This window comes from Pteropus vampyrus, unplaced genomic scaffold, assembly GCF_000151845.1.
Source record: "Pteropus vampyrus isolate Shadow unplaced genomic scaffold, Pvam_2.0 Scaffold1, whole genome shotgun sequence".
Taxonomy (NCBI): domain Eukaryota; kingdom Metazoa; phylum Chordata; class Mammalia; order Chiroptera; family Pteropodidae; genus Pteropus; species Pteropus vampyrus.
In genome coordinates this window covers 17,365,159-17,383,917 of record NW_011888782.1, presented here as the reverse complement: position 1 = coordinate 17,383,917, position 18,759 = coordinate 17,365,159, and the positions used below count along the sequence as shown (strand labels likewise).

The following is an 18,759-nucleotide window of genomic DNA, read 5'->3' as shown; positions in this document are numbered from 1 at the left end:
GCTGTAACACAGTGGTAAGTATTTGTGTATCTAAGCTTAGAAGAGGCACAGATTTAAAATGGTACACTTGTATAGGGCACTTAACCACGAATGGGGCTTGTAGGACTAGAAAAGTTGCTCTGGGTGAGTTAGTGAGTGGTAAGTGAACATGAAGGTCTAGGACATTACTGTAATGCATTGTGCTAGGACATTGTGATGGCTACAGCGCCACTAGGTGATAAGAATTTTTCAGCTCCATTATAATCTTATGAGACCACCATTATATATGTGATTTGTCATTGATGAAATGTCATCACGTGGCACATGACTGTCACTTGTTAATTTCATTTTACACCATAGATTTCCTGGAGGTTAGCTTTGGTTCTTGTTTTAAAGTTCTATATTAGGGCCTTAGAAATACATGCTTTCAACTTAGCCAAGTCAGGGCTGCCACATCTTGGGCTCCATCTTATCTGGAGTCCATTTGGGGATGCTAGACCTACAATCTGTATTTGAAGATGGGTGGGGACATGAACTCACAACAGTTTTATTTTTCAACTCTGTCAGTGCTTTTGCATTTCTAAGCCAAAAAAGGATTTAAAAAATCAAAACGTAAAAGGTAAATTCAGAAGATAAAGCTAAAAATAGGACTAGTAACTCAGAATATTGCTATTTATGTGAACTTTGTACTTCATTAATAGTGGAACCTTTTTTATTTTTCAGTTAGAACCTAGACTGATATTTCAGGAAGCTATGTTATTAAAATAATTATGGAAGGGGATCAGATAGAAGGAGAAATTAAACCAATAAAAGTCTTGCACTTCACTTAGTGTGTATTACCATTGAAGAAAATTGTTGGTGGAGAGGAATTTCTAAATTAGTTGAGGACATGTATAGTTTCCAACAGGGAAACCAGTTGAAGCTTAAGTATTACAGAACCTTAAAAAAACAACAACAAAAACTTGCTTTTAGAATAAACTACAGTGCTGTAATACAGGAGCAATAAATCTTGAGATCTGTTTGTGGAAACATATTGAACTTTATATTGAGCATAGATGTATGCTCGTTAGGTTGACTAGGAAAAATAATACAAAAGATAGGACCATTGAGATTTCTTCCTTAATTTTACTTTTTTAGTCCTGGGTATTTTGAGGATCACAAGATAATCTTGACGAGACAAATTTTCTCTCCCTCCTTGGCAGCCAAATGATAGGTCTTCCAGGAAACTGTGCACTTTGTACATCTCCCATCTTACTGGCTGCTTTTTGGGGGTTATTTTCTTTATCCCAGAGAAGTTCCTTCGCCCTCTTTTTCTCCACTCCTTTGATGATCCTGTCTTTAAGTAGCTTTAACTAACAACTGTAGCCTGAAAATCTCCTATTAATATCTCCAACAAGGATCTCTTCCTCTTAGTGCCATATTTGTAAATCAACTTGATTACTGATTGAATGTCTAAAGAGTACCTCAGACTTAATGTATTCAGTTGCATTCTTGATTTTTTTTCCCCCCCAAGTCTACTCCTGCAGTGTACCCCATGTCAACAGATTCCTTGGCCAAAAACCCGGAGTAATCCTCAACTCTTCTTTCACACTTTACATCTGATACACCAGGCAGAGCTTAGGCTCTGCCTTCAGCATCTCTCCAGAGAGCACCTGCCACTCTCATTTCCTCTCCTGTTGTCAGTATGTGAGTGTGATTGTTTCCCTCCAGCCTTGACCAACTAGAGATTCATGCTAACCTGACGGCAAAAAGTGATTTCAGTGCGGTTTTAATTTGCATTTCTCTAATGGAGGTTGAATGTCTTTTAATATGTTTAAGAACTGTTGGCATTTCCTTCTTTCGTTAACCACAGGTTCATGTCATTCGCCCATTTTTTTTTTCTTCTAGGGATGCTGGACATTTGTTAGTGATTTTGTAGGAGTTCTCTATGTTTCAGGGAGATTAGCCCTTTGTGTGTAATATGAGTTGCAGATATTCCCCTTGCATTTTTTTCTGTTTGTCTTGACTAATCAGAATCCTTGATTTGAAGGATACAGTATTTAACTTAACAGGTGCAGCCAGATTGCCTTTCAGAAAGACTTTATTAGTTTTTATCCCCCTACATTTTATGTTCTTATTTTCTCTTCCATTCTTGCCCACTTGATTTTTAATTCAAAATTTTTTGATCTGATAATTAGCACAAATGTTTTATTTTAATGTCCTTAATTTTTACGAGGTTGAGTGTTGTTTTAAATGTATAATGGCATGTTTTTCAGTGATACCTATTCATATGCTTTATTTTAAAAATTATTTTTTACTCTTCTTTCTGACTTCAGATCCATCGTTAAGTATGCTGCAAATTTAACTTTTTAAAAATGTCTCTTGCCATGAAAGTACTTTTCAGTTTTAATCTCTCTCAATCTGTCGAATGAATTTAAGGATTCTCCTTAGTAACATACTATATATAGTTGTTTTCCTTCACCAGCCTTGGAGTGGTTTGGTTATATTTTGATGACCTTTTGTTATATTTGACCCTATGATTTAGTACCCTTTGTATATTTTTTATAAGCCTCACTGGAGTGTGGATAACATATTGGTAGTTATATCATAAAGAGCTTCAACTTTATATGGTGCTAGAAGCACCGTCTAATTCCTACTGATTTTCTGTATCTCAAACCATACTGTCTTTTTTATTATTTAATAACAGGTGATCCAGAATTATTTTTGTGGGTTTGAAAGTATGTTATTGGCTATACTTGCCCCAGGCCGCCTACCTCTGACTTATATGAAAGATGAATAAACTCCTTTTATGTTTTTAGAAAAAAAAATATTAACTTTTGGCAGCAGCTTATTTTCCTAATTAGATAGATTGGTGTGTGAATATCTATTTGTATTTTCTTATGGACACTAAGTGAACAGTGAGAAAAATGTGAGTTGAGTTTATTGTACACAGGATTAAAATTTGACCTCGGCTCACACAAAAACCTGTACATAGATGTCCATAGTGTCATTTTTCATAATAGCCGAGAAGTGGAAACAACCCAGGTGTCCATTAACTGATGAATGGATAAACAAAATTTGGTATGTTCTTGCAATAGCATAATATTTGGCCATAAAAAAGGAATGAAGGACTAATACATGCTACAACGTGCACGAACCTTGAAAACATTATGTTTAGTTTTTATAGGCCACATGTGCAATTCCATTTATATCAAGTGTCCAAAGTAGACAGATCCCTAGAGACAGAAAGGTTGATTACTGGTTGCAGGGGACTTGGGGGATGGGAGTGATAAGTAGTGACTACTAGTGGGTATGAGTTTTTTTGGGAAGTGATGCAAATGTCCTAAAATTGGTAGCAGTGATGGTTGCACAACTTTGAATATATCAATAAAACTGTTATTTAAAATTGGTCTCAATGCATGTATGCAGTAGATGAATTTAATATAAGAGAATAACAGGTGAGAATGAAAATAAATTGCCAAAGAAACTCTTCAGTCTTCTGTAATAGTGTAAGAAGGAAAGGATTGTGTGATTTGCAGGAAAGAAAGGTGAACCTGAATTTGCTTTTCTAGCAAATTAACATTGGGTAATTGTATGTTTTGAGAGACAGTTAAATTTTTATGTTAAACAGAGTGATTGATTATGGATTGTTTTTGATACACAATTTCTTTAAATAGGTCAGTCTTATGAAATTCGGATGCTGGATAATCGGAAAATGGGAGATATGCCTGAGATCACTGGAAAATTGGTAAAGGTAAGTTCAGTCCCTTTAAATTCCTAAGAGATAATGCCGTGATTTTTAAAAGCAGTTTTGCTGCAAGAGTTTTTATTAAAAATTTATTTAATTTCACTTTAAAAAGTAATGGCTATATTAAAACTCCTAACCTTTTAAGCTGCATTTTGTTAACTCATCTGTAAAATAGAAATTATAGCAGTTGCTAAGTAAAGTAAATGTGAAAGCTCTTTGAGAAGGTACCACAGAAAAATTAGTTGCAGCTGTGGAGGGGATAGCCCTACTGTCAACTGTGAAACTTTTATTCTTTTGAAGTAATAATGGGGAAAATATGGTAAAATGAAACTTTAAAAGGTCGTATTATTTCATCTCAAAATTTCTCAAGTAAAATTGGAAATCTCTGCACTGCTGTGTCTAAATGGAGAAGTCAGTCATCCCAGGTTCAGGAGGTGTCAGTGTTGGCTGGCCAACCCGTTGCTTTTAGGATATATCTTCAGAACCATCTCGCCCCTTCAGTGTCATGCAAGGATGGTCCTTCTACCCTCTACCCATCATACATTCCAGTTTATTATAAATTCCATAGCATTAAGGGCAAGGTTTATGGAAGAAGCTTAATTAGGAAAAGGCAAAACTTCATTGTGGCTAAGTATTATTAGCAAAGGAGAAGCAGACATGAGTTCTCTTGATCCTTCCCTCTTCCCCAGAGAGGCATGTCAGGGCCCAGGTGGTGCTGGGCCCTCCGTATGGAGAGGCATTCTATTGGAAATACTCTCCCCTCTGTGGATCTGACTTTTTGGAGGGTGAGCATGTGAAAGGCAGCTTTCTTAGGAGAATGGATACTAATACTAGTGCTAGAGAATTTGGCGTATCTGGGAAAACCAACTGCCCAGACCTGAAAGTACCTCTTCCACGTTAGGGGCAGGAAGCCCTCAATCCTGTGGGAGGTTGAGGGAAAAGATTTAACAGCTTTATAAACCCCATTCTAGGAGGTGAGGCTGATATATACAGTGAAGAATATGAGAGAGGGACAACAGTTAAGACATTGTGGGATATAAAACTTCAGTGAAAAGAGAAAAAGTCGTTATTTGGAAGTTCTGAATGAAAGGAGACACCTAGAGAAGCAGCAACAAAGGGGCCCCAACAATCATCCAGAAACAGAACACGCAGAAGGAGCATCACTGACTACACTCGGCACGCTCGCGTAGTTCCCAGGCACCTCTGATAACCCAGCGTTTGATCCCCAAGTCCTCCACAACAGGAGAGTCAGAGATCATGGGGTCCAGAAATTAAACACTAAGTGGTTGCAGAATATTTTAGGGATCCTCTAGCTGAAAAAGGATGTGATTTTTAAGAAATCCACCCTGTAGTTTTTGGCAGTAGCAGACTGTAGCTCTGGATCCCAGGCAAGCTCTCTAGACATGACTGGGTGTATTCCCGCACACCCACCAAAAAACAGACGTGTGGCAGGTGAAACTGATGTAAGATCTTTTCAGAATTAACCCTTTCCAATCTGCCAGCTAACTGGGGACACTGATGCTTTCAAAATGGTGCCTCTGTCTAGGTAAAATACGCTGGTGTAACGCCAGCAGAACGCCCACTCTGCACTTAGAGCTGCACGGTCCCTCCACTGTTACCAATCTACCTCATAAGGAAGTCGTTTTTGCCTTAATTACTTAACTTGCATTAATTCTGTGTATTACAAGTTTTTACATGTTTTAATTTGGAATGAAATCCAAGGAAATTGAGCTTAAAGCAGTCATCGACTTAACTGTGCCATTCCAAGTTAATCTGACAAGTATACTTACTAGCTTGCCAAAAATATTTTAAACGTTAAGTCTTTCCTATCAGACTGGTTATTTCTAAATCTTACCACCTATTCAGGGATCTTTCCCAAGGAAGCCAACTTGTCTTCACTGATAAAGGACAAACTACTTCAGAATCTTCAATGCTTTGATGGAAACTTAATTTTGGCATTGATCTAGATGTCAAAGTTTGTTATATTTTCCTCAGACCATTGAATAATCATGAATGAAGAACTCAGTTAAAATTACCATTTAAAAAATGAGTTAAAATAATGAATTAATAATTCTATCGTCCAGCAAAAAATAAAAAATGAAGAAAGCACAGGAGGGAATACATGAAACAAGACTGGCAAATTGCTGATAACAATTGCAGCTGGTAGAACTTATTACGAGAACACATTATATAAGTGCATTTATCATATGCCACCCACATGATAAGTACACGTGGATTCATCAGACCGTTCTCCCTACTTCTGGGCATGTTTTAATTTTACAATAAGAACTTAAAAAAAAAGTGTTCTAACATTTCTGAATCCAGTTTTAAGGACCTCAATACAGGGCCCATCAAGTTCTATTTCATTTTATAGAAGAATCTATGATGAAAACAACTTTTCAACCCTTCTTACATGGATTTAAAAAAAAAACCCAGCTCATCAGAGTTATCAAATGTAATGTTCATGACAACAGAATTCGATCACTTCTTCTCTTAAAAAATATACGCTAGGTTGAATTTTAACCAGGTGTGGTACAACTGGCAGATCTGTTCAAAGGTGAGCTGGGTGCCCAGTGGCTTATCTCACAACAAGCCAGCTGGGACCACAGCATGCTGAGAATGTCTTCACATTTCTAAGTTTCTCAAGTACTGGAAAATGAGAGCTGTTAGTTATTAGCCATAGCTATTTATCATTAGAGTCCAGCGAATCCAAATAGGGCTTTGTCACTGACAACGATGCTGATGGCTTTCCAAAATGGTGAATCCAATCGGTGTTTGCTACGTCAGGTGAAAATGCCAATAGGAGAGAATAAAAAAAAAAAAGACCATTTAACTCACCCTCTAGGGAAATGACCAAACCCACTAATTGAACACAAACATGACAGTCTCAAAGTGCAGATGGCAAATGGAAGAATGGGTAAATAACCTCTCTCCTCCTTTTCCAAGTATGTTGGGAATCTCTAGAGTCAGAAGGAGAAATCTGGGAGTCCACTCCAGGTTGGCAAGACAATGATCCAGTGGGGACCAGTAATTAAGGCAAAAACGACTTCCTTATGAGGTAGATTGGTAACAGTGGAGGGACCGTGCAGCTCTAAGTGCAGAGTGGGCGTTCTGCTGGCGTTACACCAGCGTATTTTACCTAGACAGAGGCACCATTTTGAAAGCATCAGTGTCCCCAGTTAGCTGGCAGATTGGAAAGGGTTAATTCTGAAAAGATCTTACATCAGTTTCACCTGCCACACGTCTGTTTTTTGGTGGGTGTGCGGGAATACACCCAGTCATGTCTAGAGAGCTTGCCTGGGATCCAGAGCTACAGTCTGCTACTGCCAAAAACTACAGGGTGGATTTCTTAAAAATCACATCCTTTTTCAGCTAGAGGATCCCTAAAATATTCTGCAACCACTTAGTGTTTAATTTCTGGACCCCATGATCTCTGACTCTCCTGTTGTGGAGGACTTGGGGATCAAACGCTGGGTTATCAGAGGTGCCTGGGAACTACTCGAGCGTGCTGAGTGTAGTCAGTGATGCTCCTTCTGCGTGTTCTGTTTCTGGATGATTGTTGGGGCCCCTCTGTTGCTGCTTCTCTAGGTGTCTCCTTTCATTCAGAACTTCCAAATAACGACTTTTTCTCTTTTCACTGAAGTTTTATATCCCACAATGTCTTAACTGTTGTCCCTCTCTCGTATTCTTCACTGTATATATCAGCCTCACCTCCTAGAATGGGGTTTATAAAGCTGTTAAATCTAATATCGATATTCTCATTCGATTTTCATCTGAATATCTAGATTTAACCTGGTTCTTACTAACTATGGAATAATCAAAATCATGCCATTTTTCTGTGCTACACTTTCTTCTGAGAGATCAGCCTGCTGATGAATGTGAACCTGGGGTCACCAGCAGCCCACACACTCTCAGTGTGAGGGCTTCACTGCCAGCAGGCAGTGGTGGCAGGCATGTCCTGGTGGACTTCCTGGGCAGGCCCTGCAGACATAGGTGCAGGTGGGGGGATGGGCGTGGATTGGGACGGCGACTGAGCTTTTCTAGACTTCTCCCACATTGGTCCTGACACTGACTTGCTGCTTTTTTAACTGCCTCAAATTAAAATATGTTGCTTTTAAATGGTTCCCTTAAAAACGTTTCTCAGCTATGTTTTGGCTATTACTTGGGTGGTGGGGAAGGCAGGAACACTAAACTAGTAATTATATGTATTGCTAGCAAATTATTTACCTAATTCAGACCAGCAGAGTCTACTGGAAATATTATTCTATCATAGTCTGAGAAACAGTTATTTATAAATGTGTCAGAAACACGAGTTAGTACAAATCTGGTATCTGACTGCATTGTGATGACCTGTTGATTTTGTTCCTGGAATGAAACAATGGCTGGCTCCCCGGGCCTGTGGGAGGTGAAGGCAGGATGGTCGGTGGAGAACAGACTTGGCCTAGTGTTAGCAGAGCTGAGTTAAAGCCTTTCCTCAGGAACTCGAGTGTTTAGATAAAGTGGAACTTGGTGGTTTTCTTTTTCTTGCTTACCTCAGATAACCTCACTTTCAGGTTAGTTAAGAGGGAATTTTGCATATAAGTTCTCTTTGGGTGGGCTGGGTGGTGGGGGGCAGATCTCCCCCTGCCCTCATCTTTTTTAAGAAACTCAGTTATTACCTATTATTTTAAATTAACAGTTTTATCATTATGCCTGAGTTTCTTGGTCTCTGTTTATACCACCTTTTCATTTTAGTAATTCTTGTGTGCATCTGATATTTTCTTCATAGAAATGTAATTCTTGCTCATGAATTTTATGGGCATCTACCTTAATTTTGAATTGCACTATCAAATTTTTAAATAAAAATTAAACCTAATTAACCATTATATTTGGGCTTTTTATTTCCGAGTTATAATTCTTTAAACCTAATAAGTATACCTATAATCTAGGTATACAAGAGCAAAACAGTTAACTTATAAAATGTTTAAAAGTAGAATTTGTTTTTGTATGCTCTTCTATTATAGAAACGCATAAGAAGTGAACACGCTTCTGCATTTTAGGTGAACAGTTTAAAAGTGCTCATTTCCCCATTTATTCCATAGAGCATCATAAGAGTTGTGTTCCATGATAGACGGCTACAATATACAGAGCATCAGCAACTTGAAGGTTGGAAATGGAATCGCCCAGGAGACAGACTTCTCGATTTAGGTACAAGTGACTGTCAGGAGGCCATTCAGAGAGAGATGAAAGCTGTCTGTACCTGTATTGGTACCACATGTAATGATGTGGAGAGAGTTTAGGTGTGGGTGGATCCTGTGCACCTTGTTTTATATTTTAAAATGTTGACCCTTGAACAAGCCCGGGTTTAGGGGTGTCAACTCCCATGCAGTCAAAAATTTTCATATAATCTGATTCCCCCAAAACTTTACTAATAGCCTACCCAAATAAACTATTAACACATATTTTATATGTTATATGTGTTATATACTGTCTTGTTACGATAAGGTAAGCTAAAGAAAAGAAAATGTTATTAAAATCATAAGGAAGAGAAAATATATTTACAATATTTATTGAAGAAAATGTTTGCATAAGTGAACCCGTGCACTTCACAGCATGTTTGAGGCCCAACTATAGTTTTGGGGGGGATTTTTTTGAGTTTAAAACTATTTATTTACTTCTTAGTTAGCACTGTCCATCGTATTCTGAATAAAATGAAATAGAAACCCATGGTGGGAGAAAGTATGATACTCATTAGGTGGGTTTTGATGTTTAAGTGGTTGAACATTAAAGAAAACATAGAACATTAAAGAAAAAAGTTCAGCATGGAGGTATAATATTTTCATTAGAGCATAATCATACCTAGTAAGTTGTAAGCTTTTAAATTATTAACAATGGATGAGTTTCTGTGTAACTTCTTCTTAAAATATAGATATTCCAATGTCTGTGGGAATAATTGACACAAGGACAAATCCAAGCCAGTTAAATGCGGTTGAATTTCTGTGGGACCCTGCAAAACGCACATCTGCTTTCATTCAGGTTTGGATTTTTTTTGCGTTACTAGAAGTATACTAGCCTTGTCATTTAAAAGGCCATGGATGAATTCTTGACACATGATATCATTTTCTTTAAAAGCTTATTTGTAAACTATCTGTAATGTCTTTTTAAAAATATACAGTTAAATTGCAGTTAATCTACTAAATCCACCCTTTACAGACTAACATATAAAGACAGTCTGATATGTAAAGAATTATTCAAATGTTACTTTACCATTGATAGTAACAATAATCGAAACTTCCATTTTTCATAAAATACATTATTCTTGAATAAAAGCTGCTATTTAAAAGGATATGATTGAATAAAGTGTAGTTTAAGATTCTCTCTAGCATTTTTTAAAAACATTTTAACACTGAAATTTTCAAATGTCCCCAAAAGAGAATAATAATAATGAATTCTCTATACTCATCACCTGGCTTCAATAGTTATTGGTAGTTTTTTTATTTTTAAGTTATTGATGGAATACTTTAAAACAACCCCAGGCATTTCATTTCACCCATAAATGTTCAGTTTATGTCTCCAGGTGAACAGTTTCTTAAAAACAAACATATATAAAATAAAATCAACAGTAATTCTAATACCCAGGATGTTCAGATTTGTAAGTAGTAGATTTAAAACTACTGAGCAAGAACTCTCATGTAGAAAAAGCCAGCTGCTTAATCCCAACCAGCCCAAGTAGGCTCTGGTTTGTGTGAACGGAAAAGAATCTTTGGTATTTTGAATTTTTGTTGTCCGCCAGTATTATCTCCAATTAATAGTCACTAGGGACGTAGTTCATCTTAGTTGAATATTTTCTCATACTGTTTGTCTAACAGGGTAACTAGTTATGTTCTGGATGAAAGTGATGTTAAGAGCGGGCCTTAAATCTCAGGTCGTGTACATTCATATTGCAGAGATCAGTTTTAATTTTGAGTTAGTAGAAGATGGGATATGTAGCAGCCAGAAATTACCAAAGTCTTGTTACTAACCCTGTAAGGTGCCCTAAAGCTGTCTTCATGGTAGTACTAGCAGAGGGGGCAAAAGTGGTGGAAGATGAGAACTGCCCTCAGGATCCTCAGTGAACTCTGAAGAGTTGACATAAGTTTAGATGGATACAGGTAGGACAAGTATTGGGCTTTCTGGACGGTGGAAATTCCCCAGACAACGTGTCCCAAGTCTTGTAGGTTGGAACAGCAGTACGATGATTGGGCAGAGTGGCGTAACGGCAGTAGAGGGTAAACAGTGGAAGCTCTGAATGGTGAGATGAGGGTTGCTGTGGATTGAGCCACATGCAAAGCTCAGGACCCTTGGTCTGAGAGCAGCACAGGGTAGACTTAAAACTACTAGCAGGATCTCTCATGTGGAGATAGGGGAAGTACACAGTTCTGCCCCTAGGACCCATGGTCGGGCCAAGTCCCACCTTAGAGGAGAGGAATTGGAATGGAGAAGAAGGGCTTATTCCCAAAAAATTCAGAAAGACGCAGTTGGATCTGTGAAAGGAAAGCCATATATTAAAAGCAGTCAGAAATTCATGACAGATATCTGGCTAGTATGTGGGAGTTCCTTTTAAAGGATTTTGAATTTATAGAGGTGACAGGACATCCAAGAGGGAACAAGATTCAGCAGACAGTACTTTCCGTTTCGAATTGTTTTTTTAGGTACACTGCATCAGCACAGAATTTACTCCACGGAAGCACGGAGGTGAAAAGGGAGTGCCTTTTAGGATCCAGGTTGACACCTTTAAGCAGAATGAAAATGGAGAGTACACAGATCATCTACACTCAGCTAGTTGCCAAATCAAAGTTTTCAAGGTAAGAGATGGAAACCAGGCTTTCAGTAATAAGGCCCAGTTTTACTTGTAAAGTTGTAGTCTGACGGATGAAATAATGTACTTTGTGTTTTAGCCTAAAGGTGCAGACAGGAAACAAAAAACTGACCGAGAGAAGATGGAGAAGAGAACTGCTCACGAAAAAGAAAAGTATCAGCCATCCTATGATACCACAATCCTCACAGAGGTAATGCAGAGCCGCATTTGGTGTCTGAAGAGAAGCAGAGGTTTGCATATTACACTGTTTCTGAGGATGAGTTTCGCTTCAGAGGGGTTGGGGAAGAGTGGGTGGTAGATCGACATGTTCTTTGTGAAATTTGTGGGGGAAATATTTTACGTACATTTTATAGTGGATTGGTTTCCTGGGTGGGATCTTGAATGAAGATGTTGAAATCCCAATCAGGTCTCAGAAACAGACCTTTAAAAACCTTCAAGTTGGCAAGAGTTTAAGTCGGGGCCTAGAATGTTTGATTTTTGTCACTGCTGGGGTTTTGCATTTTCTTTAACTTTGAATCTTGCTAGTCATGCAATTGTTTAATTGGATTGCAGAAACATAAAACAGGGTATTAGAATCTTTCTTTGTATAATGAAAAGACATTGATCCCAATCTTTGGTGTTTGTCCAGATGAGGCTTGAGCCTATAATTGAAGATGCAGTTGAACATGAGCAGAAAAAGTCCAGCAAGCGGACTTTGCCAGCAGACTACGGTGATTCTCTGGCAAAGCGAGGCAGTGTAAGGGACTTCTGCTTCTCTTTTCATTGTGCAAGAAACCTTGTGCAGTGTTAGATATAGGACCTACTTCCACCGAAAAGTAAAGCCAAATTTGTTCTTGATGTCCTTGTCTTGATTTAATTTGCTTTTGTTTAGACTTCTGCTTTCTGTTTGTTCCTCACTGAGGAAAATTTCCTAAATCTAACACTTTAAAACAAAGTTGACCATATTGGGTGGTTTTGGAGGGAAAGACGACACTCAGAAACGTGTTCCCTCCCCGTCTCCCTCCCTTCCTCCCTCCCTTTCTCCCTCTGCGCACACACTTCCTTCAAGAGCACTGGAATTTATTGAAAATACTTCCTTTAGCAAAATAGTTATTTTTGTGTAATTAAAAAAGGTTTTGTTTCCTCATGTATAACTGATAAGAAAATTTCATGGATATTTAGAGAAATGATGGCAGCAAGCTTGATATTAACATATGCAATACTTTGTGTCACATTTTCCTGCATGTAGCATAAGAATGTGTGGCTGTCTGTGCTTTTAAAAGCCTGTTTGGCAGCACTGGTCGGAAAAATTCTTTGACTGCATTAGCGTTTCTTCTTGGCACCTGCATTGTTACTTTATGCTTCAGGCCAGAATAGTGCACCTTGCTACACTCAGACCTGGTTCCCCCAACACACAGTCAGGAATTTTTGGTCGATTGTGAATTTTGTCAGCTTAAGTATAGCAAATCGTTAACTTTATGACACAACTCTTCATCTAACAGTCCAGATCAACTGTATACCCACAGTAGATGTAAACACAGAGCATTAAATGATTTTTATATGACTGTCATCATCTGTATTAATGGCTGCTCTATTCATCACTGCAGTATTTGTACTATCATGGTGCCAAAGATGGAATCTTCACTCTTAAACACATGTCTGTAATTATCTGTAGACTATGAATGTCACAAGCACTATCACAGGAACCTCATTTCCACATTAAAGCATTGAGCGAAAATGTTTTAAATGCAGTAAAACTGAAAATGTACTCATCTCAATGGATGGGGAGCCCACATGTTGCGTTTTCTTTAACTGGGCTTTTTGATGCAAATCAAAGGTTGTGTGGAGCAGCCACATACTCCTTCCCCAAACGCCCGCTCCTCCAGTGTTGTTTTATCCTCTTCTGCTCTCCCAGCTGAAGACTCACAAGTGAATCTTAGTAAACTTTTGGGGGGAAACCCCAGTAACTCGTCACTTTTCCCCTCTTGTTAAAAACTGTTAAACTTATTAAAAGGAATGGGTCGTGATAATTCATAAATTAAGGAAATTTGTTCAAGCCCAGAGCTAATCTGAATATGGTAGAATTATCAGTAAATTATTAATGATTCTTAACTAAGTCTAAAGTATGCAAAACGTCAGCAGTTCATTGGCCTGGGATTTCACATCTTCCTAGTGCGTGTGCTGCCCTGGGCTGTGTTTGGTTTGGTAAAGATACTTCTAGGGGTTTTTAGAGCTGCTCTTGGAAACCTGTTTAAAAATAAAGTACAGATTAACACCTTAAAAGAGACAGTCTGTAGCATTTCATATACTTCTTCAAGTGCCTACAAAGGAAGGCCAACATTTCTTACAGTTATGATAGCTACGATTGGCTTTCAATAGAGAAGGGATATCCAGGCTTATCTTGGACAACAAAACCCTTAGTGTGTCTGTCGGTCTTTGCCTCTGAGCTGAATTTTATTGGCTCAAATCTGGGCTTCCAGTTTCTAGAGTCTAAGATGGATCATTTTCTAATCTACCTGAGGAGGGACTTTGTTCGCAGTATATCAAAACTGTGACTATAATAGAGTCCAGGCCAGGCCAAGTAGCGCTGGAGCCTTAATGAACTACAGATTGTCTTCAAGCAGCATAGGCACCGTGGTACCAGTGCTTGCTTTTAAAGACAGGGAAGAATGACAAGGTATTTCTTTGCCTTTACCTCCTGGGTTGAGACCGCTAGAGAACTTATAAAACACAGGCAGTCAGTCAGGTCTTGGTGTTTCATTCAGCCTGGCCATTTATAGCTTAGAATCCATTATTTTCTAAAAGTAGAGGCCTCCTAATAGGGCCGGTTTCCTAGTGTTCAGTGAATTGAGTCTCATATTTATTGGTCAGGTTTTAGATGCCAGCTGTTAACAGCCTTACTGCTGAAAGAGTCTGGTTGTGTAAAAGTGAAATAGGTATGTTTATGAAGCTTCAGTCAGTTCGGTATCTCCACCGTGTTGCTCCGCCATACGAACTTGGTGCTTTCGATGGCTTCATTTCCTCAGTACACAACTGGCAGTAATTACCAGAGCAAATTTGGGGAGGCTTGATGTTAAAGGTTTACATTATTTAGATGAGCATATAGCTACATTGTAGTATTTTGTATCTGGGGGGAGGAAAATCCTCCTCATGTAGCAGGAAAATCTTGCAGGTCATGGAGATGACTATGAGCATTGACACCCACAAGGTATTCCATCTGCCGCTTGGCTCACAGGGTCCTGGGTTCCTCAAGCTGTATAAGCTGGGGGCAGTGGGGGAACTGTTCTGTGAGATGCAAAGTAAAACAGCAGCCTTAGTTTAAAAAGAGTAGGCCTTGTGTAACATTTATAGTAAAGTTGGTAGGCCATGCAGTAAGTTTAGCAATGCTGTCCAGCCAGATTAGATTTCTTTTGTAAAAGTTGATAGTAGTTGAAACAATAAGTCTGCAGTCATTCCCCCATTTCTGAGGGGCTACATCATGGGTAGTTGTAAGGATTGTTAAGATCCAGGATTTGTTTTATTTTCCTTGTTTCCATGTTTCCGATGGGCGTCAGATAACTGCTTTAAACTCCTGTCACCACTGGAGAGATGCAGTTTCTGCCTTCAGGTGCTTCACAGTCTCTTAGTGCCTTCACATTAATGGTCGTGACACGTACACACAAAAGGATTTCGAAAATGATATAATCCCTTATACATTTTCAGGTTGACATCTGAAAGTTTTTATTATAAATTTAAATAGTTGCAAAGGAGACAATTTTCTGGCAGAGTAAATAGTTACATTTACAATTTAAGATAAAACAATTTGAAGTGTTTTCTGTGGAACTACCTAGCAGTTTGACACCCACCATTGTTCATTTAAAAAGTTCATGATCAAGCTCTTTAAGTCTGAAATTTTATTCCGCTCTTCCTTCTTGATCTCGTTTTCTCATTCATTCCCCTTAAATAATTTTACCCTAGTAAGACATACTTTGGTGCTTTCAAACATCACCCTGATTACTTATTTGCAACAAACTTACATAAATTGAAATTTAATTTTTTTAATTTCCTGTAACCATAAGCTCTTAAATCAGTTGAGAGATTTTAAATTTATCATTATTGGTCCAAGTTATCAAAACAACAAATTGTACAAATTTAGATGAATAAATATAAAAATAGAAATGTTATTGGAAATACATCCTGAATGACAAGACAGGGTAAACCGTAATTAAATTCTAGATTTTTTTTTTTTTTTTACTAAATAAGAAAAACTTGTTTTAGATAGGTTGATTTTACTTTCAGCCAGGGTCATTCAGGTCTTAGAAGTCCTTTTGATTTTTTTTTTTTAAATGGGAAAAGTGATTAAGAAAGGGGACCCTTGAAACCAAGGGCATTCTCGGGCAGATAGGTTTTAGAAAGAATACCCACGGGTGAAATGGACCCCTCTGTGGCTCAGATTCGAAGACTTGTACTTGACACCACCCTGGCCTGCTCAGCATGCTTTGACTTTAGCTTTTTCACCTCTTCTAATTGTAATAGTCAATGTGCCTTTGTATCTTTGCTCTTTCTTTGGTCAGAATTGTGCTTGAGCTAAAAAACATTTTAGTTCACCATGCCCCTTCCAGAATATGTGAATAGTAAATACATGTAGATAGATAGGTAGATATAGGCAGTACCATATGTAGTTGATGTATTTTGGTGCTGGGCCTGTCTCATCTTACTTGGGGATTATTAATCTTAGAGAAATCAAGGAAGCAAATAGTTACTGGTGAGGGCAAAAGGAGCACTGGGTAGGACAGAGCCACTGTCCCTGTCATTGTATGATGTCACATGTTGTTTATGAATCCTTTCTTGCCTCTATACTCTTAAACCTTGATAAGCACCTATTGGAGAATTGATAAAGAGGCAGGTGAAGATTCTCGAAAGCAAATTGTACATAAGTATACATTTAAAACGCCTTCATAAGTTTTTGCTGCTATCGTCACTTCAGGTCTTCTCTAAGATTAATGTGTCTAGATGCATACAGCAAGTAAAAATTTTCCTTGCCACACAGAAGTAAATGTGATATGTTTCTACAAGGTTGCTTGATGAGTGTCAGGTGTCTTGTGTTTTATAATCTTGCATTTGGTCAGACTAGAGTGAAATTCAAAACCATTCCTTCCATATCCTTTGAAAGCGTATCACTAATTTATTTCTGTTTCTGTCCTTAGTGTTCTCCATGGCCCGACACCCCCACAGCCTATGTGAATAACAGCTCTTCCACAGCGCCCACGTTCGCCTCTCCACAGCAGAGCACTTGCAGTGTCCCAGACAGGTATCTGGCTCGTGTGATTGTGCGCCGGAGGCTTCACTTCCCTTCACTTCCCTTTCTGTCAAGTTACAGTAACCTCTCAGTTGTATATGTGAAGTATGTGATAATGGGGAATAGCCTCCTCAGTTCAGGGGGAAATCATCTTTCTCCACCTCCTAGCCTTTGTGCTCCTAGCCCTTTCTGGCTCACACATTCACAACTGTGGAAATTGTAGGAAAGGGGCCATTTTCAAGATACATTCTTTGTGAGATAAAAAGAATATTAATAGAGTTCATGGATAGAGAAGGACGGAGTTATTAAGGTGAAACTGACTCGACTATGTTAAGACTGCATTTATTACAAAGTATGCTTGTGTTTAATGCTCACCATATCAAACAAGGGTTATTTTCTGCTCTATTTCTTCTCCCTCCCAGTAGATACACTATTTTTTTTTTTCCGATTAAATTTTTAATGTTGAAGGGCTTTCATCTTCTAAGGAATTACTGTGGTTTTGGAAACGGAAATGGTTGACTTTGTTTATTCTATTATCTGGCCTTGACATGCAACCGACAGTCTAGTGAGCTTCGGGTGGGAGCAGGAGCTGCGTCTCAGGCATCCTGAAGATGCCGCAGTGGTGCCCAGAGGGGACTCTCCGTTACTGGGCTTTGCCGAAGAACCAGTGCCGAGTAGGTCAGATCAGAAGTTCCCTATTGTCGGGAAGTTTCTTGCTGGGAAGGAAAATTATGAAAGATGACAAAGGAACAAGTTCTCTTTATACTTTGGTTATTCTGACAAGGTGTGCTGTAAGAAAATACTACAGACCGGGTGGCTCATACACAACAGGAATATATTTCTCACAGTTCCAGGGGCTGGAAGTCCTAGATCAGGGTGCCAGCAGGGTTAAGCGCTAGTGAGGATTCTTCTCAGGGTGGCACACTGCTCACTCCATGCATCCTCACATGGTAGAGAGCAGAGCATTGGAGGCACACTCTCTCTTGACTCTTAGAAGGCCACTGACCCTACTCACGGGAGCTCCACCCTTATGACCGCATCTAATCCTAATGAATCCCAAAGGCTTCACCTCCTAATACTATGTCACATTGTGGGACAGGGTTTCAGCACACAAGTTTTGAGAGAACACAAACATTCAATCCATAACAGGGTCTGATGAGAAGACAAACAACATACTTTTCTCAGAGGAGATGGTGGATACACTAATGAGGCAGCTTGTTTTTGAGGTTATTGTGCTTTTAAGAGTAGAAAAACACTCTTGGACTCAGGAGAGACCAGGAGGCCAGCATGTTACTATGTAGTAGGGTTCTTCTAGTTTCACAGTCCAATCTGAACAACCCTAGAAAATGGTTATGATTTTAGAGACAAGCTGTGAGTTCACGTATTCACTAGTTGACTGGATATTTCCTGAGAGTCCACTGTATGCCCAGCACTGGTCAGATGCTGTGAGAGACAAACCCCTGTCAGAGGAGCTTAAGTTTTAGCGGGTGAAGGACGATGGTAAACAACATCATGAACCTAAGTAACTGAAGTACCAGTGTGTAGAAAGGAGTCGGGGCCCAGGCCAAGAAGGTGGCCACATTCCTTGTGGAGTTTTTCTCATTTTCATTTTACCGTAGAAACAAGTATAGTGGTCTAAGTTTCTTTTGTCCTCCTGAATTTCACCGTCTTTAGTCATAGATAAATAATTAAAGGGATATCATTTTCTATTTTGTTTTAGGATTATCATACCATTTCTTATAGCTCATTGTTTTCTTAAAATTTTTTGTAGCTATTTTCAATGGTTTATCTTTCTTGGTTTCTCTTTTTTTTTTTCCCCCCTAACTAAAATGAATGAATATCCTTCATTTTCCTATCACCCTGGAGCCCTTTTATTTCATAAAAAGAGGAAGAGGCACAGATTAAGATCGTATTCACTCCCCGACCAGTTGTGCCAACATTCTTACTGCAAATGTACAT

At 38.6% G+C, this 18,759-nt stretch overlaps 1 protein-coding gene across 6 annotated transcripts in view; it reads left to right on the top strand.

The window, feature by feature from the left end:
* The window catches only part of UBP1 (upstream binding protein 1), a 54,588-nt gene that overhangs the window by 23,965 nt on the left and 11,864 nt on the right, over positions 1-18,759 (top strand). For 5 of the 6 annotated variants that reach the window (XR_002782124.1, XR_896038.2, XM_011362869.2 and 2 more), the window contains 7 exons: positions 3,636-3,712; positions 8,788-8,893; positions 9,615-9,721; positions 11,377-11,529; positions 11,623-11,733; positions 12,172-12,279; positions 16,709-16,812. Coding sequence is in view for 4 of the 6 variants with exons in the window: in XM_011362869.2 (XP_011361171.1) it covers positions 3,636-3,712; positions 8,788-8,893; positions 9,615-9,721; positions 11,377-11,529; positions 11,623-11,733; positions 12,172-12,279; positions 16,709-16,812 (766 nt within the window). In the remaining 2 variants the exon portion in view is untranslated. The remainder of the gene's footprint in view (positions 1-3,635; positions 3,713-8,787; positions 8,894-9,614; positions 9,722-11,376; positions 11,530-11,622; positions 11,734-12,171; positions 12,280-16,708; positions 16,813-18,759) is intronic. The other variant, XM_011362946.2, reaches the window with a different exon arrangement.